Source organism: Piliocolobus tephrosceles, chromosome 1 (assembly GCF_002776525.5).
Source record: "Piliocolobus tephrosceles isolate RC106 chromosome 1, ASM277652v3, whole genome shotgun sequence".
Lineage (NCBI taxonomy): Eukaryota > Metazoa > Chordata > Mammalia > Primates > Cercopithecidae > Piliocolobus > Piliocolobus tephrosceles.
The window spans coordinates 81,710,790-81,735,960 of NC_045434.1; the positions used below are offsets into that span (position 1 = coordinate 81,710,790).

Below are 25,171 nucleotides of genomic sequence, written 5' to 3' on the forward strand. Positions count from 1 at the left end.
ATAAATGGTTTATGGATATGGAATATAAGAAGCATTTTTCCTTTCAGAATGAATAAAGCATTTGTCACCTGGAAACTGAATGTTAAAAGAATTAAGACAGAGAAGAGCAGGTAAGTTTTGATATGCAATATATTTATAAAAATTTCAAAAGGAAGCTATATGTTTTATATGTAGTGTGGAAACAGATATAATTTCATTTTCATTCAGTGATTAGAAAGTCACATTCCATTGCTTTATGATGAAACTTAACCCATTTTTATTTTTTAAAGACTATTAAACACTGTATTTTGCAGTATACCATTCTATGGTCATAGAGCTATGGAAAACCTTGATGAGTTCCCTTGGTCACTTTATCTAACTTCTTGCTTCCAGGAAGAAGAATAATTAAGTAATTTAAAGTAGATGACAGTAATCTTATTTTGTGAGATCTCCAACAGCCAAATGTTTTTTAAAATTGTTTTTATTAAACTTTTTATTTTGAGATAATTGTGGATTGAGATGCAGTTGTAAGAAATAATAGAGATATCCCATGTACCTTTTACCCAGTTTCCCTCCCAAATGTTGCAAAACTACAGTCTATTATGACAGCCAGGGCATTGACAATGATATATAATCAATATATAGAACACTTCTATCACCACAGGATCCCTTGTGTTGGCCTTTTATAGCTATACCTCCCTCCCTCCTATTCCTGCTCCCTCCTTGACCTGTGGCAACCGCTAATCAGTTAGCCATTTCTGTAATTTTATCTTTTCAAGAATGTTCTTATGATAAATAACAATAAATCAAGAGGAGGGAAGGAAACTTTTGGAGGTGACAGTTTATGGCATAGATTGTTCACAGATGTATACTTATCTCCACATGCACCAATTGTATACATTAAATAGGTACAGCTTTTTGCATGTCAATCATACCTCAATTAAATGGTTTTCAAGAAAAGAATGCTGTGTCTGCACAGCAAAGGAAATAATCCACAGGGTGAAGAGACAGCCTGCAGAATGGGCGAAAATATTTGCCAACTGTTCATTCTCTAAGGGATTAATATGCAGAATATACAGGGAACTCAACAGTAAAAAATAAATAATCTGATTTAAAAATGGGCAAAGGATCAGAATAGACATTTCTCAAAAGAAGGAATACAAATGGCCAACAGGTATATGAAAAGATGCTCAACATCCCCAATCATCAGGGCAATGCAAATGAAAACCACAATGAGATATCACCTCACCCCAGATAGAATGGCTGTCATCAAAAAGACAAAAAATAAATGCTGATGAGGATATGCAGAAAAGATAGCTCTTATACACTATTGGTGGGAATGTAAATTAGCACAACCATATGAAAAAACAGTATGGAGGTTTCTCAGAAAACTGAAAATAGAGCTATCATACAAGCCAACAATCCCACTACTGGGTATTTATGTGAAGGAAGGAAATCCGTACGTATATTGAAGAGACACCTGCATCCCCATGTTTACTGCAGCACTGTTCACAACAGCCAAGATAGGAATCAATCTAAAAGTCCATCAACAGATGAATGAAGACAATGTATATATACACAAAATAGAAAACCAGCCAGAAAAAAAAGAATAAAATTCTGTCATTTATGTCATTTATGGCAACATGGATAAGCTTGGAGGACATTATGTTAAGTTAAATAAGTCAGGCATGGAAGGATAAATATCTCTTGTCCTCATATGTGGGAGCTAAAATATTTGAGCTCATAGAAGTAGAGAGTAGAACTGTAGTTATTAGATGATGAGAAGGGTGTTGGGGAGGGGAGGATAGAGAGAGGCTGGTTAATAGCTAGATGGGAGGAATAAGTTCTAGTGTTCTATAGCTTTGTAGGGTAACTGTGGTAAACAATAATTCATTAAATTTTTTCAAATAGTTAGAAGAGAAGATTTTGTATTTTATTGTTGTTTCCTTTTTTTAGAGACAGTCTCAACTCTTGCCCAGGCTGCAGTACAGTCATGTGATCATAGCTCACTACAGCATCAAACTCCTGGGCTCTAGCAGTCCTCCCACCTCAGCCTCCCAAATACCTGGGGCTACACGCATGCACCACCATGCCCAGCTATGTTTTATTTTTATTTTGTAGAGATGGGGACTCACTATGTTGCCCAGGCTGGTCACCAACTCCTGGCTTCAAGTAGTCTTCCCACTTTGACCTCCCGAAGTACTGGGATTATAGGCATTAGTCACTGTGGCTGGCTCTTAAAAAAGAGGATATTGAATGTTACCAAGTCAAAGAACTGATAAAGGTTTGAGGTGATGAATATGCTAATTATCCTGATTTACTAACACATTGTGTATATTTATTAAAATATCACAATTATTTGGATTAAGGGTGGGGCAAGATGGCAGAATAGAATCCTCCACTGATCATACCTCATGCAGGAACACCAAATGTGACGGCTATCTACACAAAAAAACCATCTTCATAACCAAAACTCAGGTGAGCAACCACAATACCTGGTTTTAACTTTGTATTGCTGAAAGAGGCACTCAAGAGGGAAGGCAACAGTCTTGAATCACTGATCGCATCCTTCCCCCATGCCATGGCAGTGGCTGTGTGGTGGGGAGACATAATCTGAGCACTTAGAGGAGGGAGAGTGTAATGCTTGTGGGACTGTTAATTGAACTCATTGCTGCCCTGTCACAGCAGAAATCAAAACCCAGCTGAACTCAACTGACAGTCACCCACAGAGGGAGAATTTAGACCAGTTCTAGCCAGATTAGAATCGCCCATCCCAGTGGTTGGAACTTGAGTTCCACCAAGCCTCACCACTGCAGACTAAAGTGCTATGTGGTCCTCAATAAAGTTGAAAGGCAATGTAGGCCACAAGGACCACAATTCTTGAACAAGTCCTACTGCTGTTTTGGGCTTGGAGCCAGTGGATGTGGGGGGCCCCAACCTAGTGAGACATCAGCTGGAAAGGCTAAGGAGTGCTTGCACCTACATCCCCTAACCCCAGGCAGCACACCTCACAGCAAAGAAAGTCACTCCTTTCTTTTGTTGAGGAGAGGAGAGGAGAGGTAAGACTAAAGAGGACTTTGACTTTGTCTTGCATCTTAGAGATCAGCTCAGCCACAGTAGGAGAGGGTACCAGGCAGTCATCAGGTCCCCATTCCAGGTCCTAGATCCCAGACATTTATAGACATACCCTGGGCTAGAAGTGAACCCACTGCTGTGAAGGGAAGAACCCAGTTTTGGCAAGATTCATAATCTGCTGACTAAAGAGCCCTTGGGCCCTGAATGACCAGCAGTGTTAACCAGGTAGTACACAGTGGCCTTGGGTGAGACTCTGTGGCATGCTGGCTTCAGGTGAGACCCAGCACATTCACAGCTGTGGTGGCTATAGTGAGACTCCTTCTTAAGAAAAGCAGAGGGAAAAGTAAAGGGGATTTTGTCTTGTACCTTAAGTACTGTCTTGGCCACAGTGGGATGGAATACCTTGGTGTCCCCGATTCCAGGCCTTGATTCTTGGATGGCATTTCTGGACCTGCGGTGGGGCAGAGGAGAGCACACTGCCCTGAAGGGTGAGTGCCAAGCCTGGCACTTTCACCACAAGCTGACTGAAAAGCCCTTGAGAAACATGAGTGGTAGCCTGGAAGTACTCCCTATGGGCCTATGGTGGTGGCCACGGGGATTTCCTCTGCTTCTGGAAAGAGGAGGGAAGAATAGGAAGGACTTTGTCTTGTGGTTTGAGAGCCAGTGCAGTTGCGGTAGTATAGAGCATCACGTCAATTTCTAAGGGTTTGGACTCCAGTTCTTGGCTCCCAGACAGCATCTCTGGACCTATCTGGGGCTTGGGGGAACTCACTGCCATTAAGGGAAGGACGCAAGCCTGGTAGGCTTTGCCACCTGCTGATTGTAGAGCCCTAGGTTCTTGTGTGAACATAGGCAGTAGCCAAGTAGTGGTTACAAGGCTTTGGTGAGACCCAGGCTTGTTGGCTTCAGGTTTAACCAGAAGGACACAAGCTGGCTGGATTTGCCAGCTACTGATTGAAGAGTCTTAGGTCCTTGAGTGAACATACATCTGACCCAGTGCAATCCCAGTGGTGGTGGCCACAGTGGGGCTTGTGTCATCCCACCCCCAGCTCCACGTGGGGGGCTAGGGGAGGGATAGCATTAGGAGAAATGCCTCATGTAGATGACAGGTTGATGGGTGCAGCAAACCACCATGGCACGAGTATACCTATGTAACAAACCTGCATGTTCTGCACATGTATCCCAGAACTTAAAGTATAAATTAAAAAAATAAAATAGGTCTATTGGATATTGTTGAATGCTTTTTCTGCATCTATTGAGATGATCATGTGATTTTTGTTTTTAATTCCGTTTATGTGGTGAATCGCATTTATTGACTTGCGTATGTTAAACTGTCCCTGCATCCCTGGTAAGAAACCCACTTGATCATGGTGGATCATCTGTTTGATATGTTATTGGATTCAGTTAGCTAGTATATTGTTAAGGATGTTAGCATTATGTTCATCAAGGATATCAGTCTGTAGTTTTCTCTTTTGGTTGTGTCTTTTCTTGGTTTTGGAATTAGGGTGATGCTGGCTTCATAGCATGAATTAGGGAGGGTTCCTTCTTTCCCTGTCTTGTGGAATAGTGTCAAAAGGATTGGTATCAATTCTTCTTTGAATGTCTGGTAGCATTCTGCTGTGAATCTGTCTGGTCCTGGACTTTTTTTTTGTTGGTAATTTTTAAATTACCATTTCCGTCTCGCTGCTTGTTATTGGTCTGTTTAGGGTATCTAATTCTTCCTGATTTAAGCTAGGAGGGTTGTATTTTTCCAGGAATTTACCCATCTCTTCTAGGTTTTCTAGATTATATGGATAAAGGATTTTCTCTCTTCTTTTCTTGGTTAAACTTGCTAATGGTCTATCAATCTTATTTATCTTTTCAAAGAACCAACTTTTTGTTTCATTTATCTTTTGTATTTTTAGTTTGTTTGTTTCAGTGTCATTTAGTTCTGCTCTGATCTTGGTTTTTCCTTTCTTCTGCTCTGATCTTGGTTTTTCCTTTCTTCTGTCCTTAGTTCTGCTCTGATCTTGGTTTTTCCTTTCCATTTAGTTCTGCTCTGATCTTGGTTTTTCCTTTCTTCGTGCCATGGTGTTGGGATTCATGCAGGATTGTGGCAGAAATATTAAAGGGAAATATTAGGGAAAGTTATAGGGAATAGTCACAAACCTTTTGGAAGGCCGAAAGCTTACATAGCTTGTAATTATTGAACAGGCTGAAGGCAGCCAGTTTTTACCTTAGAGCATTAGGTCATAGGGTAAATACTAGGGACAAAAGAGGCTTCCCCAGTTAAGTCTGTTTACCCTACCTCCATTAACTAAACTTTGAGCCAAATGGCCCTCTCAGGAGGGAGGTCAACTAGGGGTATTGCCCCCTCATGATATTTACTTTAGACCGCCAGTACCTGAGCTTTAATCATTTGTAGAACTACTCTCTTAATCATGTTAATTATCCACAAGTGTGTTGACTCAGAGCTTCTATTAATTGTATACTAAATAAATGCGTGGAGTGCAAGCTGCTTAGTGCCGGCCTCAGTGACAAACCTCTCTTGGTGTGCAGGCGGTCGAACACTCAACTGGACTGGCAAAGCAGAATATCTCTGTGTCAGTGCACATTTTATCCATCTGGCATTTGAGTCAGGGTCTGCTAATGCACTCTTGTGAGGAGCAATACCCAACTGGTGCCCCGTGTAAGGAAAAATGCAACATGCTGGGTTTGGGTTTGGTTTGCTCTTGTTTCTCTAGTTCTTTGTGGCGTGACCTTAGATGGTCTGTTTGTGCTCTTTCAGACTTTTTGATGTAGTCATTTAGAGCTACAAATGTTCCTTTTAGCACCACCTTAGCTACATCCCAGAGGTTTTGATAGGTTGTGTTATTATTGTCATTCAGTTTGAAGAATTTTTAAATTTCCATTTTGATTTCATTTTTGACCCAATACTCATTCAAGACCAGGTTATTTAATTTCCATGTATTTGCATGATTTTGAGGGTTCCTTTTGGAGTTGATTTCCAGTTTTATTCCAGCATGGTGTGAGAAAGTGGTTGATAGAATTTCAGTTTTCCTAAATTTATTGAGGCTCGTTTTGTGGCCTATCATGTGGTCTATCTTGGAGAAAGTTCCATGGGCTGTTGAATAGAATGTGTGTTCTGTGGTTGTTGAGTGAAATATTCCGTATATATCTGTTAAGTCTATTTGTTCCAAGGTATAGTTTAAATCCATTATTTCTTTGTTGACTTTCTGTTTTGATTACCTGTCTAGTGCTGTCAGTGGGATATTGAAGTCCTCCACTATTATTGTGTTGCTGTCTATCTCATTTCTTAGGTTTATTAGTAATTGTTTTATAAACTTGCAAGCTCTAGTGTTAGGTGCATATATGTTTAGGATTGTGATGTTTTCCTGTTAGATGAGGCCTTTTCCCATTATATAATGTCCCTCTTTGTCTCTTTTAACTGCTGTTGCTTTTAAGTTTGTTTTGTCTGATATAAGAATAGCTACCCCTGCTCACTTTTGGTGACAATTTGCATGAAATGCCCTTTTCCACCCCTTTAAGTTTATGTGATTCCTTATGTGTTAGGTGAAGTTATGATCGAAACCGTCAGCAAAATCGGCATACAGGGATATACCTTAGTGTAATAAAAGCCATCTATGACAAACTTGCAGCCAACATAATACTGAATGGGGAAAAGTTGAAAGCATTCCCCCTGAGAACGAGAACAAGACAAGGATGCCCACTCTTATTACTCCTCTCCAACTTAGTACTGGAGGTCTTAGCCAGAGCAGTCCAACAAGAGAAAGAGATAAAGTGCATCCGAATTGATAAAGAGGAAGTCAAACTGTCCCTGTTTGCTGACAGTGTGACCGTTTACCTTGAAAACCCTGAGTACTCCTCCAGAAAGCTCCTAGAACTGATGAAAGTATTCAGCAAAGTTTCCAGATACAATATTAATATACACAAATCAGTAGCTTTTCTGTACACTAGCAGTGACCAAGCAAAGAATCAAATCGAGATCTCAACCCGTTTTACAATAGCTAAAAAAAAAAAAACTTATGAATATACCTAACAAAGGAGTGGAAAGACCTTTACAAGGAAAACTGCAAAACACTGCTAAAAGAAGTCACAGATAACACAAACAATTGGAAACACATCCCATGCTTATGGATGGGTAGAATCAATATTGTGAAAATGACCATACTGCCAAAAGCAATCTACAAATTCAACACAATACCCATCAAAATACCACCACCATCATTCTTCACAGATTTAGGAAAAACAATTCTAAAATTCATATGGAACCAAAAAAGAGCCTGCATAACCAAAGCAAGACTAAGCAAAAAGAACAAACCTGGAGGCATCACACTACCTGATTTCAGACTATACCATAAGGCCAAAACAGCATGGTACTGGTAAAAAAAAAAAAAAAAATAGACACATAGACCAATGAAACAGAAAAGAGAACCTAGAAATAAACCCAAATACTTAACACCAACTGATCTTTGACAAAGCAAACAAAAACATAAAGTGGGGAAAGGACTCCCTTTTCAACAAATGGTGCTGGGATAATTGGCTAGCCACGTGTAGGAGAATGAAACTGGTTCCTCATCTCTTATACAAAAATTGGCTCAAGATGGATTAAGAACTTCAACCTAATACCTGAAACTATAAAAATTCTAGAAGATAACATTGGAAAAACCTTTCTAGCTACTGGCTTAGGCAAGGATTTCATGACCAAAAACACAAAAGCAACGGCAATAAAAACAAAGATAAATAGGTGGGACTTAATTAAACGAAAGAGCTTTTGCACACCAAAAGGAATAGTCAGCAAACAGACAATCCACAGAATGGGAGAAAATCTTTACAATCTATACATCTGACAAAGAACTAATATCCAGAATCTACAATGAACTCAAACTAATCAGTAAGAAAAAAACAGTCCCATCAAAAAGTGGGCTGACAAAGGACTAATATCCAGAATCTACAATGAATTCCAACAAATCAGTAAGAGAAAAAACAATCCCATCAAAAAGTGGGCTAAGGACATACATAGAAAATTCTCAAAATAAGATATACAAATGGCTAACAAATATATGGCAAAATGCTCAATATCACTAATGATCAGGGAAATGCAAATCAAAACCACAATGCAATACCACCTTACTCCTGTAAGAATGGCCACAATCAAAAAATCAAAAAATAATAGATGTTGGCATGGATGCACCAATCAGGGGACACTTCTACACTGCTGGTGGGAATGTAAACTAGTACGGCTGCTATAGAAAGCAGTGTGGAGATTCCTTAAAAAACTAAAAGTAGAACTATCATTTTGATCCAGCAATCCCACTACTGGGTATCTACCCAGAGGAGAAGAAGTTACTATTCAAAAAAGATACTTGCACATGCACATTTATAGCAGCACAATTCACAATAACAAAATCGTGGAACCAACCCAAATGCCCATCAAACAGTTAAGTATATAAAGAAACTCTGGTATATATATGATGGAATACTACTCAGCCATAAAAAGGAATGAATTAAGAGCATTTGCAATGACCTGGATGAGATTAGAGACTGTTATTCTAAGTGAAGTAACTCAGGAATGGAAAACTAAATATAGTATATTCTCACTGATATGTGGGAGCTAAGCTATGAGGACGCAAAAGCATAAGAATGATATAGTGGACTTTGGGGACTTGGGGGGAACAGCTGGGTGGGGGCGAGGGGTAAAAGACAACAAATATGGTGCAGTGTATACTGCTCAGGCAATGGGTGCACCAGGTTCTCACAGATCTCCACTAAAGAATTTACTCGTGTAACCAGATACCACCTGTACCCCAATAACATCGAAAAATAGAATTTAAAAATTAGCTGTATTGAGTAAGCTCAAAGAAATTCAAGATAACACAGAGAAGGAATTAAGCAATCAGGTAAACTTAACAACAAATTGAAATAATCAAAAAGAAGCAGAAATTCTGGAGATGAAAAATGCAATTGATCTACTGAACAATGCATGAGTCTCTTAATAGCAGAATTAATCAAGCAGAAGAAAGAATTGGTGAACTTGAAGACAGCCTATTTGAAAATACACAGAGAAAATAAAAAAGAATAAAAAAGAATGAAGCATGCCTACGAAATCTAGAAAATAGCCTCAAAAGGGCGAATCTAAGAGTTATTGACCTTAAAGAGGTTAAAAAAGAGTTAGGGGTAGAAAGTTTATTCAAAGGAATAATAACAGAGAACTTCCCAAACCTAGGGAAGGATATTAATATTCAAGTACAAGAAGGTTATGGACCACCAAGGAGGTATAACCCAGAGCACACCTGAAAATACCAGTAACAAGTAACAAGATCAAAGCTGTAACAAAAAAAGTCTCCCGGCAAAGAAAACCTTAGGACCTGATGGCTTCTTCTGAATTTTGCAAACATTTAAAGAAGAACTATAGCAATCCTACTCAAACTCTTCTGAAAAATAGAGTAGTTGGGAATATTTCCAGACTCATTGTATGAGGACAGTATTATCCTGATACCAAAACCAGACAAAGGCTGTTTAAAAAAACAAAAAAGAGAGAAAACTACAGGCCAATATCCCTAAAAAAAAGATGCAAAAATCCTCAACAAAGTACTAGCAAACTAAATTCAACAGCATGTTAAAAAGTTTGTTCATCATGACCAAATGGAATTTATCCCAGGGATGCAAGGATAGTTGAACATATCAACATTTGCATTTGCAACATTTGCATATTGATTGATATGCAAAGCAATCAATGTGTAACATTATATCAGCAGTATGAAGGACAAAAACCATATGATCATTTCAATTGATGCTGAAAAAGCATTTGATAAAATCTAACATCCTTTCATGACAAAAATTCCTAAAAACTGGCTATAAAAGGGAACATACCTCAACATAATAAAAGCCATATATGACAGATTCACAGCTAGCATTATTGTACTGAATGTGGAACAATTGGAATTCTTTCCTCTAAGATATGGAGTACAAAGATGCCCATCAAACTAGTACTGGAAGTCCTAGCTGGAGTACTCAGACAAGAGAAAGAAATAAAGGTTATCCAAATTGGAAAGTAAAAAATCAAATGATCCTTGTTTGCAGATGATAGGATCTTGTATTTGGAAAAACCTAAGGATTCTGCTAAAAACCTATTTGAATTGATAAACAAATTCAGTAATGTTACGGGATACAAAATGAACATACAAAAATCAGTAGTATTTCTATATGCCAACGGCGAATAATCTGAAAAAGAGATCAAGAAAGTAGTCCCATTTATAATAGCTACAAATATATGTGGGGAGAGAGAGAGAGAGAAAGAGAGAGAGAGAGAGAGACAGAGAGAGAGAGAGACCTGAGACCTGTAGTTGGTAAACTAGAGTCCCAGGAGATCTGATGGTATAGTATAATTCCCCTTCTAGTCTGACTCCAAAGGCCTAAAAACCAAGAGAGACAGTGATTTAAGTTCCAGTCCGGGTTCAAATCCAACAGCAGGAGAAAGCCATTGTGTCAGCTTGAGGATAGGAAGAGAGAGACAGAATTGTCTCTTACTCAGTATTTTTGTTTTATTCAGGCCTCAATGAATTGGATGAGGCCTGTCTCAGTTCATTTTGTATTGCTATAGCAAATACTGTAGACTGGATCATTTGTGGAGAAAAAGAAGCATATTTGTCTTATGGGTCTGGAGGGCTGGGAAGTTCAAGAACTTGACAACTGGCATCTGGTTAGGGCCTTTGTACTGGGTCGTTCCATGAAAGAAGGTGGAAGGCAGAAGGGCAAGCAAGCAAGCTTGTGAGACAGAGGAAATCATGTTGAATTATTTTGCTTTATTTTATTTTATTTTAGTTATTTAAATTTTTTTTTTTTTTTGAGATGGAGTCTTGCACTGTCACCCAGGCTGGTATGTAGTGGTGCAATCTTGGCTCGCTGCAACCTCCGCCTCCTGGGATTAAGCGATTCTCCTGCCTCAGCTTCCTGAATAGCTAGGATTACAGGTGTCCACCACCATGCCCAGCTAAGTTTTTGTATTTTTAGTAGAGATGGGGTTTCACTATGTTGGCCAGGCTGGTCTTGAACTCCCAACCTTGTGATCCACCTCCCTCGGCTTCCCAAAGTGGTAGGATTACAGGTGTGAGCTAAGTTCTGGGGTACATGTGCAGGATGTGCAGGTTTGTTACATAGGTAAATGTGTGCCATGGTGGTTTGCTGCACCTATGAACCTACCACCTAGGTATTAAGCCCAGCATGCATTGGCTATTTTTCCTAATGCTCTCCCTCCCCCAACTCCACCTCTAAGCAGGCCCCAGTGTGTGTTGTTTCCCTCTCTGTGTCCACGCGTTCTCATTGTTCAACTCCCACTTATAAGTGAGAACATGCGGTGTTTGGTTTTTTTCCTGCGTTAGTTTGCTGAGGATAATGGTTTCCAGCTCCATCTATATCCCTGCAAAAGATATGATCTTGTTCCTTTTAATGGCTGCAAAGTATTCCATGGTATATATGTACCACGTTTCCTTTATCCAGTCTATCATTAAGGGATATTTGGGTTGATTCCATGTCTTTGCTATTGTGAATAGTGCTGTAGTGAACCATACATGAAAAAGCTCAACATCACTGAACATTAGAGAAATGCAAATCAAAACCACATCTCACGCCAGTTAGAATGGCGATTATTAAAAAGTCAAGAAACGATGGATGCTGGAAAGGCTGTGGGGAAATAAGAACACTTTTATACTGTTGGTGGGAATGTGAATTAGTTCAACCATTGTGGGAGATGGTGTGGTGAGTCCTCAAAGCTCTAGAACCAGAAATACCATTTGACCCAGCAATTCCATTATTGGGTATATACCCAAAGGAATATAAATCATTCTATTACAAATATATATTTTTAGGAGGATCTCACTCTGTCAGCCAGGCTGGAGTGCAGTGTTGTGATCATAGCTCACTGTAGCCTCACGCTCCTGTACACAAGCCCTCCTCCCACCTCAGCTTCCCAAGTTGCTGAGACTACAGGCATGTACCACCATGCCTGGCTGATTTTTAAAAGCATTTTTAGAGATACAGTCTCACTATGTTTCACAGGCTGGTCTGAAATTCCTTATCTTTCTGCCTCAGTCTTCCATTACTGGGATTAGAGGCGTGATCCACTGTGCCCAGCCTGAACTCTTCTTTTTTATCAGGAGCCTACTCCAGCAGTAATAATGCATTCCCTCAATAATGGCATTAATCCATTCATGAGGGCAGAGCCCTAATGACCTAATCACTCTTAATAGTCCTACCTTTTAATATCATCACAGTGGTAATTAAATTACAACATGAGTTTTCGAGGGAGCATTCAAACCATAGCAAGGCCCAACCCCTCTGGAGAGGGCAGTCTGTTTTACTCAGTTTACCTACTCAAATACTAATCTCATCCAGAAATACCTCAGAAAGATCCAAAATAATGTTTAAATAAAAATCTGGGCAACTGCTGGCTCACTCAAGTTCACACATAAATTTAATCACCAGAAATGTTTTGTTAGATTTGTAACTATTTCATTTTATGTCAAGTAATTATAAATGGGATTGAGTATTTAATTTACATGTTCATGCCTTCATTGCTAGTATATAGAAACAAATTGATTTTCATATATTGATCTTACATGCTATAACCTTGTTGAAGTCACTTAATAGCTCTAGGAGTTTTTTGTATATTTTTTGGGATATTCTATATAGAATATTGGTTATCTATATTTATACAATTGGTTATTGTAAATAGGGACAATTTATTTCTTCCTTTCTGATCTATACGGCTTTATTTTCTCTTCTTGCCTTATATAATGGATGGAACTTCCAGCATTATGTCGAATAAGAGTGGTGAAGAATAGACATTGTTGACTTTTTCCCTATCTTAAAGGAAAGGATTGAGTCTTTCACTATTAAAATGTTAGCTATAGATTTTTAATAAATGCTCTTTGTCAAGTTGAGGCAGTTTCTCTCCATTCCTATTTTTCTGAGAGTTTTTATCCTAAAAGTGTGCTGAATTTTGTCACATGCTTTTTTCTGTATAAATTTATTTGATCATGTGATTGTTTTCTTCTTTTGTCTATTAATATGGTAAAGTACATTGATAGATTTTTGGATACAAAACCAACTTTGCATCCTTGGAATAAATCCCTGTTGGTCAGGATGCATAATTCTTTTTATATATTTTAGAGAATTTTCTTGGATAATATTTTGCTACGGATCTTTGCATGAGGAATGATGGTCTGTAGTGTTTTTGTTTTTTTTTTTTTAACTTTGCCTGGTTTTGATATCAGGATGTTACTAGCTTCATAAACTGAACTAGGAAGTGTTTCTTCTTCCTCCTGTTTTCCAGGAGAGATTGTGCAGAATTGGTATTAATTTTTCTTTTTTTCTGACTTAAATGATATTATATATTTATTTGCTTTTATTTTACATTGACAGATTATAGTTGTGTATAGTTAGGGTACAAAATGATGTTAAAGTTTATGAATACAATGTGGAATAATTAAATGAAGCTAGTTAACATATTTATCGCCTCAAACACTTATATTTTTGTGGTGAAAACATTTGAAATTTACTCTTAGCACTTTCAAAATATATAGTACACACCATTATTAACTATATTCACCACACCATGCTATAGATCTCAAAACAACAACTTATTCTTCCCATCTGAGGCTTTGTATCTTTTGACCATAATCTCCCCCATCTCCCCTACCCTCAGCCTGTGGTAAACACCATCCTGCTCCCTGCTTTTTTCAGTTTGATTGCCTGAGATTCTGCTTATGAGAACACGTGTCATTTGTTTTTTGTGCCTGGCTTATTTAACTTAACATAATGTTCTTCGATTCTATCCATGTTGTGTCATATGACAGAATTTCTTTCTGAATAGTATTCTGTTGCCTATAGATATGACATTTTCTTTATCTGTCCATCTGTTAATGGGCACTTGGGTTGATTCCATAACCTGGCTGCTGTGAATAGTGCTGCAGTGAATGTGGGAGTGCAGATATCTCTTTGACATACTTATTTCAAATCTTTTGGATAAATATTTAGAAGTGGGATTGTTGAATCATATGGTGACTTTATTTTTAGTTTTTTGAGGAACCTCCATACAGTTTTCCATATGGCTGTACTAATTTATATTCTCACAACATTGTATTCACCTTCCCTTTTCTCCAAATCCTTGCCAACAGTTGTTTATTTTTCATTTTTTTGATACTAGCCTTTCGGAGGTGATATTTCATTGTGTTTTTTAATAGGCTGGACTTTGGCTAGATCATTATGGTTTTAATTTGCATTTCCCTAATGATTAGTGATGTTGAGCATTTTTTTTGTTTGTTTTTTGAGATGGAGTCTTCCTCTGTTGCCCAGGCTGGAGTGCACTGGCGCGATTTCAGCTCCCTGTGACCTCTGCCTCTCAGGTTTAAGCAGTTCTCCTGCCTCAGCCTCCCGAGTAGCAGGGACTACAGGCATGTGCCACCACACCAGGCTATTTTTTTTTTTTTTTTTTTTGTATTTTTAGTAGAGACAGGCTTTCACTGTATGAGCCAGAATGATCTCGATCTCCTGACCTCGTGATCTGCCTGCCTTGGCCTCCCAAAGTGCTGGGATTACGGGCGTGAGCCACGGCACCTGGCTGAGCATTTTTTCATACATCTGTTGGCCATTTGTATGTCTCCTTTTGCGAAATGTCTGTTCAGGCCTTTGGCCCATTTTCTAATTGGGTTATTTGTTTTTGTTTTTATTTTTGAGATGGAGTCTTGCTTTGTCACCCAGGCTGGAGTGCAGTGGTGTGATCTCGGCTCACTATAACCTCTGCCTCCCAGGTTCAAGTGATTCTCCTGCCTCAGCCACCTGAGTAGCTGGGATTACAGGTGTCTGTGACAACACCTGGCTAATTTTTGTATTTTTCTTTCCTTTTTTTTTTTTTCTTTTCCAGTAGAGACGGGTATCTATATGCTCCATCCATGTCCCTGCAAAGGGCATGATATTGTTCCTTTTTATGGCTGCATAGTATTCCATGGTGTATATGTACCACATTTTCTTTATCCAGTCTATCATTGATGGACATTTGGGTTGATTCCATGTCTCTTCTATTTTGAATAGTGCTGCAATGAACATAGATGAAAAAGCTCAACATCACTGATCTTTAGAGAAATGCAAATCAAAACTACAATGAGATGGTTTGACATGGTTGCAATTTAATTCTTCTGCATATGGATGGCCAATTTCCTCAATACTATTTTTTGAAGAGACTATCCTTTATTCATTGTGTATTCTTGACAACTTTGTCAAAAATCAGTCATACATGCATAGGTTCATTTCTGGGTTCCCCTTTCTGTTTTATTGGTATATATGTCTGATTTTTTTTCTGGCCAATATCATGCTATTTTAATTGCTATAGCTTTAAGGTTTAGTTTAAAATTAGGTAGTCTGATGCCTCCTGCTGTGTTCTTTTTGCCCATGATTGCCTTGACTATTCAAGGTTTTGTGGGTTCATATGAATTTTAATATTTTAAAAAATTTCTGTAAAAATAACATTAGTATTTTGATGGTGATTGCATTGAATCTGTAAACATTTTAACAACATTAGTTCTTCCAATCCATGAACACAGGATATTTTTTCATGTATTTGTGTCTTCTTCCATTTCTTTTATTAACATTTTATAGTTTTCAGTGTATAGATCTTTCACCTCATTGATTAAATTTATTCCTAAGTATTTTATTATTTTTTGTGTGGCTATTTAAATGCAATTGTTCCCTTGAGTCTTTTTAGATGGTTTATTATTAAAGTATAGAAGCACTACTGATTTTTTGTGTGTGATTTTGTGTTCTGCACCTTTACTGTATTTGTTTATTCTAAAATTTTCTTCATGGAATCTTTAGGTTTTTCTTTATTTAAGAACATGTTTTCAGGATACAGCAACAATTTTAGTTTTTTCTTTCTTATTAGGATGTCTTTTAATTCTTTTCCTTAACTGCTCAGACAAGGACTTCTACTACTATGTTGAATAGAAGTGGTGAGAGTGGACATCCTTGTTTTGCGTCTCAGAAAGTACTTTCAATTTTTTACTATGCTTACCAACAAGCATAGTGTTAGCTGCAGCCTCATTATATATGGCCTTAAATGTGTTGAGGTACAATCCTTCTATCCTTAATTTGTTGAGGATTTTATCATGAAAGAGTGTTGAATTTTGTTAAATGCCTTTTCTGCACCTGATGAGATGATCATACGGTTTTTGTCCTTCATTCTGTTAATGTGATGTATCACATTTATTGATTTGTGTATGTTGAACCATTCTTGCATCCCAGGGATAAATCCTAGTTGACTTTGGTAAATAATCCTTTTAATGTGTTGTTGAATTTGGTTTGCTAGAATTTGGTTTAAGATATTTACATCCATATTTAAGGATATTGGTCTGGCCTGTAATTTTCTTTCCTGTAATATTTTTGTTTGGCTTTGGTGTCATGGTAATGCTGGGCCTCATAAAAAGAGTTTGGAGGCATTCCCTTCTTTTCAATTTTTGGAAGGGTTTGTGAGGTACTGGTATTAGTTCGTTAAATTTTTGGTAGTGTTCTGCTGTGAAGCAACCAGGTCCTGCACTTTTTTTTGATGGGAGATTTAGTTACTGATTCAGTTGTCTTTCTTATTTTTGGTCTGTTCAGATTTTCTGTTTCTTCATGATTAAGTCTTAGTAGGTGATATGTATTTATTTATCATAACTACATACATACCCAACATTTGAGACCTTAAATATACCAAGCAAATATTAAAGAATTGAAAGGGAGAGATAGATTACAATACAATAATAGTAGGAGATATCAATAACCAATTTTCAACAATGGACAGATGATTCAGATTTATTTATTTCTTCTAGGTAATCCAGTTTGTTGGTGTGTAATTGTTCGTAACATCCTCTTAGGATCCTTTGTATTTCTGTGGTATCAGTTGTAATGTTTTCTCTCTCATTTTTGATTTTGAGTTTTGTCTCTTTTTTTTTCTTAGTATAGCTAATTTTATCTTTAAAAAAGAAACCAAACTCTTAGTTGATCTTTTAAATTATTTTTTCTAGACTGTGTTTTATTTGTTCCTACTCTGGTCTTTATTATTTCTTTCCTTCTGCTAATTTTGGGCTTAGTTTGTTTTCTTTATAGTTTCTGAAGGCATAATATTAAATTGTTTATTTGAGATCTGTATACTTTTTTGATGTAAGCATTTATTGCTATAAACTTCCTTCTTTGAACTCCTTTTACTGCATCCCATAAGTTTTGGTGTGTTGCATTTCTATTTTTGTTTGTTTCAAGATATTTTTAAATTTCATTTTTAATTTCTTCATTGGCTTATTTGTTGTGCAAGAACATGTTGTTTGATTTCTATGTATTTGTTAATTACCCAAAATTCCTCCTGTTATTGATTCCTAGTTTCATACCACAGTAGTTGGAAAAAATAATTGATACCATTTCAGTCCTCCTAAAATTGCTAAGACTTGTTTTGTGGCCTAACATGTGATCTGTCCTGGAGGATGTTTTGTGTGCACTTGAGAACAATGTGTATTCTGTTGCTGTTAGATGCAATATTCTGTATTTGTCTATTAAGTCCATTTGGTCTAAAGTGTTAAGTTCAATGTTTTCTTATGAATTTTCTATCTGAATGATCTGTCCATTGTTGAAAATTGGTTATTGATATCTCCTACTATTATTGTATTGTAATCTATCTCTCCCTTTCAATTCTTTAATATTTGCTTGGTATATTTAAGGTCTCAAATGTTGGGTATGTATGTAGTTATGATTGTTATATCATCTTGATGAATTAACCCCTTTATCATTATTTAATGTCATTTTCATCTCTTTTTATAGTTTTTGACTTAAAGTCTATTTTATCTGATATAACTATAACCACCCCTGTTCTTTTTCTTTCCATTTGTGTGGAATGTCTTTTCCATCTCTTCACTTTCAATCTATGTGTGTCCTTAAAAGTGCAGTAAATGAGTGTCTTACAGGCAGCCTGTAGTTCAGTGTTTGTTTTTTAAATCTATTTAGTCACTCTAAGTCTTTTTATTGAAGAATTTAATCCATTTATATTCAAGGTAATTATGGACAGGTAAAGACTTACAACTGCTGTTTTGTTCATTGTTTTCTGGTTGTTTTATTAACACTTTGTTTCTTTCTTGCTGTCTTTGTGTTTTGATGGTTTTCTGTAGTGGCAGGCTTTGAATTTGTTCTATTTTTGTGTGTTGTGTCTAGTATGGATTTTTGCTTTGTGGTTACCATGAGGCTTACATAAAACATCTTATGCCTATAACATACTATTTCAAAGTGATAACAACTTAACTTTGATTGCATACAACAATTCTACACTTTTATTCTTCTTGAAACACATTTTATGTTTTTGATGACAGAATTTGCATCATTTTGTAATATGTATCCACTGACAAATTATTTTAGCTATAGTTGTTTTAATAGTTTTGTCTTAATCCTTGTACTAGGAATTGCTTTACACATTACCATTATAGTCCTACAGTATTCTGAATATGGTTCAGTATTATTTATATCATTGAATTTTGTGCTCTTGATTTATGTTATCATTTAGTGGCTTTTTTCAGCTTAAATAACTCTCTTTTACAATTCCTGTAAAGCAGGCCTGGTACTAATTAACTCACTTAGTGTTTATTTGTCTGGGTAAGTTTTTATTTCTGCCTCATTTCTGAATGACAGCTTTGCTGGGTAAAATATTTTTGGCTTGCAGGCAGCGGTTGCTTTTTTTCCCCCTTAGCATTTTTAATATATCATCCCATTCTTCCCTGGCCCACAGAGTTTCTGCTGACAAATCTGCTGATTGTTATATTGGGATTTTTTTTTTAAATCTGTTTCTTATCTCTTGCTGCTCTCAGAAATTTTTCTGTGTCTTTGATTTGGTAGTTTAATTATTATGTGTGTTGTTGAACTCTGGGTTAAATTTAATTGGAGATCTCTGTACTTGATGTTGGTATTTTCCCCTAGATTAGGGAAGGTTTCAGCCATTATTTCTTTAAATGTGCTTTCTGACCTGTCTTCTCATTTTTCTACTTTGTAACTTCTATTATGAGACTCTTGGATCTCTTGCCAGTGTTCTATAATTAATGTAGGCTTTTTTTCATTGTTTTTATTCTTTTCCTTTTGCTTTTCTGACTGGATAATTTCACATGTTCTGTCTTTGACCTTATTCATTCTTTCTTCAGTTTGACTGAGCCTGCTGTTGAAACTCTTCATTGTGTTGTTTAGTTCAGTCATTGTATCTTTATCTTTAGGATTTGTATTTTGCTGCTTTTATTCTTTTTATTTCTTAGACTTCTAATTTTGTCTGTATATAGTTTTCTAAGTTAATTTAATTTCTTATGCATATCTTTCTGTAGTCCACTGACCTTCTTTAAGGGGATATGCTGAATTATTTGTCTGCTATTTAAAAAGTTTCTACTTTAGGGCCGAGTGATGGGGCTTTGTTAGTTTCTTTGGGAGGCATTATGATTTCCTGAGTCTTTGTAATCCCATATTCTTGTGTTGATGTCTGTGCCTGTAAGGAGACAGACACCTCTTTCAGCTTTTATATTTTATTTTCTTTTTTGAGACAGAGTCTTGCTCTGTGGCCCGGGCATGATTGTGGTTCACTGCAGTCTCAACCTCCTGGGCTCAAGCAATCCTCCTCACCTTCCTGAGTAGCTGAGACCACAGGTGCATGCCACCATATCCACTGAATTAATTTTTCTTTTCTTTCTTTCTTTCTTTTTTTTTCTGTAGAAACAGTGCCTCACTGTGTTGCCCAGGCTGGTCTTGAACTCCTGGGCTCAAGTGATCTACCTGCTTCAGTCTTCCAAAGTGTTGGGAGTAGAGGCAAGAGTCACTGTGCCTTGTCATAGATTTTCTTTGGCAGAAATATACCTTTCACTGTTTAGCTTTTTATTCTGGGTGGGCCATCTGGTAATGACCTTGGGCAGGCAGAACTTGCTTTTGGGTTCTCAAGATTGCTGAGCTGCTGTCTTTGATTAGGGTAGGGAAGCTGACTGGACTCTACTCTCTGGTGAGACCCCGACTGAGCTCTGCAATCAAGCAGAACTACTGGCTGGACACTGCAATTGTCTTTTATCTGGCTGAGCCACAACATATATTCTCTGGCCTAATAGTACCACTGCAGTTGGATGGGGTTGTGAGAGGAGCTCCAAGGTTGGTGGAGTCACTGCTTAGGATGGAGGGGACCAGCTGCTATGCTTAGTACATAATACACAGACAAGGTTTGCCTTCCTGCTTATGCAGGGCCTTGGGGTGGGCTTTGAGCCTGAACTGAGTGCTATTTAACCTTCTGGGTGTGGAAGAACTAGCTTCTGTGCCTTGTTACATTGCACTGTGGTGGGTATTTCTCTCCCTGTATGGGGCGTTGGGGCAGGGTCTGAGGCTGGACTGGAGGCTGAGCCATCTAGGGATATAAGCCAGGTAGAATTTCCCAACACTTCTGAGAGTGACCAGCTAGGATTTGTGAGGGAGCTATGCTGTTAGCTGGTACCTCAGATTGCGTACTACCTCTGGCAGGTACACAGAGCTGCCATCAAGATCTGTAGGCTAATTGCCATGGGCTCTGTCTTTTTGCTTTGTCTCTACCTGACCCCAGGTGGTCTAGCCATGCTGTTACCCTCTGTGTTCCTTAAGAAGTGAGACTGAAGTAGACTTCTTGGGAAGCATATCAGAATGCCAGGGAAATGGGATGTCTGCTTTCTATTCTATTTTCCTGCTGTAGAAACTGTGGGCCCTGGGAAATTTTTTCTTTGTTGCAGTGAGCCGTCTTGGGGAAAGGAAGGGCAGTGGGATCAAAGTGAGGTAAGTCCTCTTATCCTTCAAAGGCAGTTCTTTTTTTTTGATTCTGTGTTCTGTTGTCCATGCAGCTTTCTCAGGCCTTCCCAAGTTTTGGGAACACAAAGGTGTTCTTGTTTGTGAATAGTTGTGAATAGTTGCTAGTTTAACTTTCTGTGGGAGGTAATAAAGTCCTGAGACCCTGTATTTTGACCTTTTACTGATATCTATCTGTGTTAATTCTTCTTTAAGCATTTGATAGAAATGTCCAGTGAAGTAATCTGGGCCTGGAGATTGCTTCTTTGGAAGTTTTTAAATTATGAATTCAGTTTTCTTGGTAGGTATAGGGCTACTGAGATTATCTGTTTCACATTGGGTGAGTTGTTGTAGTTTGTGTTTTTTGAGGAATTGGTACATTTCATCTAAGTTGTCAGTTTTATGTATAGAATTATTCATAATATTCCCTTATGATACCTTTGATGTCTACAGAATCAATCTTGATATCCTCTGTTTCATTCCTATTCCTGATACTTTGTGTCTTTTCACTTTTTTTCAATCTTATTTAATAAATTTTGCTTTATTGATGTTTTCAAAGAATCAGCTCTTTGTTTCATTAATTTTTCTCTATTGTTTTTCTTTTCTCCATTTCATTGATTTCTGCTCCTATCATTATAATTTCTTTCCTCTGTTTGCTTTGGGTTTCATTTGTTCTTTGTTTTCTAAGTTCTTAAAGTGAGAGCATAGATTATTGATTTTGCAGTGCCTCTTTAATGTAAGCATCCAGTACTACAAATTTCTGTCAGCACTGGTTTAGCTGTATACCACATATTTTGATATGTTGTATTTTCATTCAGTTCACTGAATTTTTAATTTTCCTCGAGTCTTTCTCTTTGACCCATTTAGCAGTGTTTTGTTCAATTTCCAGTATTTAGAGATTTTATTGTTTTTTTCCTACTACTAATTTCTAGTTTGATTTCATTGTGGTGAGAAATCAGTCTGTATGATTTTTAAAAAATTTGTTGAGTTGTTGTTGTTGTTGTTGTTTCCAGGATATGGTCTTTATTGATATATGTTCCATGGGAACTTGAAAAGATTGTGTATTCTTCTGTTGTTGGGTGGAGTATTCTGTAGAACACTGCGTAGACCCACTTGGTTGATAAAGTTGTTTAGCTTTCTATATCTTTGCTGATCTTCTGCCTAGTTGTTCTGTCAGTTGTTGAGAGAGTGCTGAAGTTTCCAGCTGTAATTGTGGATTTGTCTCCTTTTCCTTTCAGTTCAGTCTTTGTTGGACATTTTGCAACCCTATTGTTGGTGCATACACGCTTAGAATTACTCTATCTTCTTGGTGGATTGATGCTTTTAACATTGTATGGTGTCCCTCAGTATATCTGGTAGTTTTCTTTGTTCTTTGTACTGGTAGTTTTCTTTATTTGGTTTTAATATAGCCACTATGTTTTCTTTTGATTAGTGTTTACACAGTGTATCTTTTCCATCCTTTTACTTTTGATATGCTTATATTTGAAGTGGGTTTCTTATAGACAGCATATAATTGTGCCATGCATTTTTTTTTTTTTTTTTTTTTTTTTGAGATGGAGTTTCACTCTCGTTGCCCAGGCTAGAGTGTAATGGCAAGATCTCAACTCACCAAAACTTCGGTCTCCCGGGTTCAAGCCATTCTCCTGCCTCAGCTTCCCAAGTAGCTGGCATCACAGGTGCCCACCACCACACCCAGCTAATTTTGTATTTTTAGTAGAGATGGGGTTTCTCCATGTTGGTCAGGCTGGTCTCGAACTCCCAACCTCAGGTGATCTGCCCGCCTCAGCCTCCCAGAATGCTGAGATTACAGGAGTGAGCCACTGTGCCTAACCTATGGCATATTTTAAAACCCATTCTACCAATCTCTGTCTTTTAATTGCCATATTTAGACTATTTAAATTTAATCTGATTATTTATATGGGCTTTAAGTTATAAGCCATTTTTTTTTGGATTCTGTTAGTTCTCTCTGCTGTTTGTTTCTATGTTTTATGTTTCCTGCCCTGAACATTTTTAAGAATTCCATTTCGATTTATCTGTAGTATTTTTCAATGTGTCTCTTTGTGTAGCTTTTTTAATGGTTGCTGTAGTAGAAGATTATGTATACATTACAGTCTACTGGTGTTATAATTTTATCAGTTTGAACATGTAGCAACCTTCATGTTTCTTTACCTTCCTGTTTGTAATATATTGTCTTAGTTTTTATGTGTACATTTGAAACTTTATCAAGCAATGTTATTATTTTTGCCTCTATCATCAAATAGAATTTAGAGAACTCATGAGAGGAATATTCTATTTGCTTGTATTTTTGTTTATCATGTTTTTTCTTCCTTTTTAATGTTGTAGTGTTCCTTCTTTTATTGTTTGGTTGTTTGATTTCTGTTTAAAGAACTCTCTCTAGACATATTTTTAGTGTAGGTCTGTTAGTACACAAGTTCTTTTACTTTTCCTTTGTCTTAGAATGTCTTAATTTCCTCTTAATTCATGAACATTATTGCTAGATATAGGATTCTGGGTTGACAGTTCCTTTCTTTCAGCACTTGAAAAACATTGTGTCACTTTCTTCTAACCTCTATGGTCATTTGAATTGTTTTTCTCCTATAGATAAAGTGTTTTTCCTCTTGCTGATTTCAAGGTTTTTTTCTTTATGTTTAGTTTTCAGAAGTTTGACTTCGACATGTCTTGGTTGTGGATTTCTTTGTCTTTATCCTGTTTTCAGTTCCGTTAGCTTCTTGAATCTCTAGGTTTGTGTTTCTTTTGACAAATTTAGAATGTTTCAGCCATTATTTCTTCAAGTATTTTTTATTTTTTTTTAAGCCCTGTCTTCTTTAACCTCTCCTTCTGGGACTTCAGACACAAATGCTAGATCAATTTTGTAATCCCACAGGTGAATGAAGATTTGTTCTTTTTTTTTTTTTTTTTTTTCTGAGATGGTCACTCTGTTGCCCAGGCTGGATGGAGTGCAGTGGCATGATCTCAGCTCACTGCAACCTCTACCTCCTGGGTTCAAGCGATTCATTTCCCTCATTTTTTTTGCTGTTGTTTGAATTGGATACTTTCTGTTTTTCTGTCAGTTCACTGATTTGTTTCTCTGTCTACTTCATTCTATCATTGAGTTCATCCATTGAGTTTTTTGTATTTCTGTCATTGTATTTTTTAATTCTAAAATTTCCATTTGGTTCTTCTTTATGTCTTCTATTTCTTTACATATTACCACCCATTGCGGACAAATGTCCAAGCTCCCTATTTCGCTTTCCCTGAAAACCCTCCGTGGAGGTATTAAGGGTGCTTTATAACAATTCTCCAAGAGTAGAACTCTAGGCTTCCCACTCACCCTTTTTTCCCTATGGTATTTGGCTGGAATAGAATAGTTATTGAATAAAAGTTTCTGTCATGGTAGGCTGCCCCTTTCCTGGTCCTTTATCTAGACAATGGACTTTTTTTTCTTAATCTGCACCCATTGGCATTTCTAGGTTACTGGTTTCTTCAGCTTCAAGTCTTGGATATATTGGGCAAAAAGAAAACCCAGGGAACTTACCACCATGTCATTTCTAGACACCTTTGCCTTTTTTTTCCCCACCCTTCAATGTTTTGTTATGTCGGCTTTAATATAATATCCAGAGTTTTTAGTTGTGCTGAGCAGGAAGAACAGTGAAAAGTATGTCTATTTCATTTTTCCTGGAATCCAGTACCTGAGTAGTAATAGTCTTTTGTGATATGTTCCCTAATACCAAGCAGTTCTAGTTTGTGTGTGAGTTATGTTGTGTAGAATGTATTTTGTTTTCTTTTGTAATAAAACAGAAATTTGTGGCGAGTTCCTTATAATACTTATGCTTGAAGACAGTCATTAGTTGATGTGCTATTTTTCTCCTATCAGATAATGCATTACAGCTATACATTTTTTCATGTTTTCCATTCTTATAATTACTTGTATGTGCACCCTTCCCATTTTCATATCTATGTTGAAATATGCAAACCAAAATTTAGTACATTTTTAAAGGAAAAAAAGAAAACTTTAAACAAACTCTGAATAATGTGAGTCTATTATTACCTAAATTTTGATAGTCAACCTCTTGTTAATAAATACTGAGATTGTGTTTGCTTCTTGTGATATTTTACTTTCCATGATGTGCCACATGTCTTTAGCATAATCTCCTTTTCTGTATCGGATACTTAAAGGGATGTCATCAAATTCTTCTGTGTCTAGGAGTAGTTTTACGTTATGTGAGGCTTATATAATTGGGAGCGTTCTTTAAGATAAATAGTACAGGACTTTGGAATA

The 25,171-nt window shown here is 37.0% G+C and overlaps 1 protein-coding gene across 1 annotated transcript in view; it reads left to right on the forward strand.

Moving 5' to 3' along the window:
- DNAH14 (dynein axonemal heavy chain 14) overlaps positions 1–25,171 on the forward strand; it is a 628,991-nt gene that overhangs the window by 19,729 nt on the left and 584,091 nt on the right. Inside the window, exon 7 of the mRNA XM_031935270.1 lies at positions 48–110. Within this exon, the coding sequence (XP_031791130.1) occupies positions 48–110 (63 nt within the window). The remainder of the gene's footprint in view (positions 1–47; positions 111–25,171) is intronic.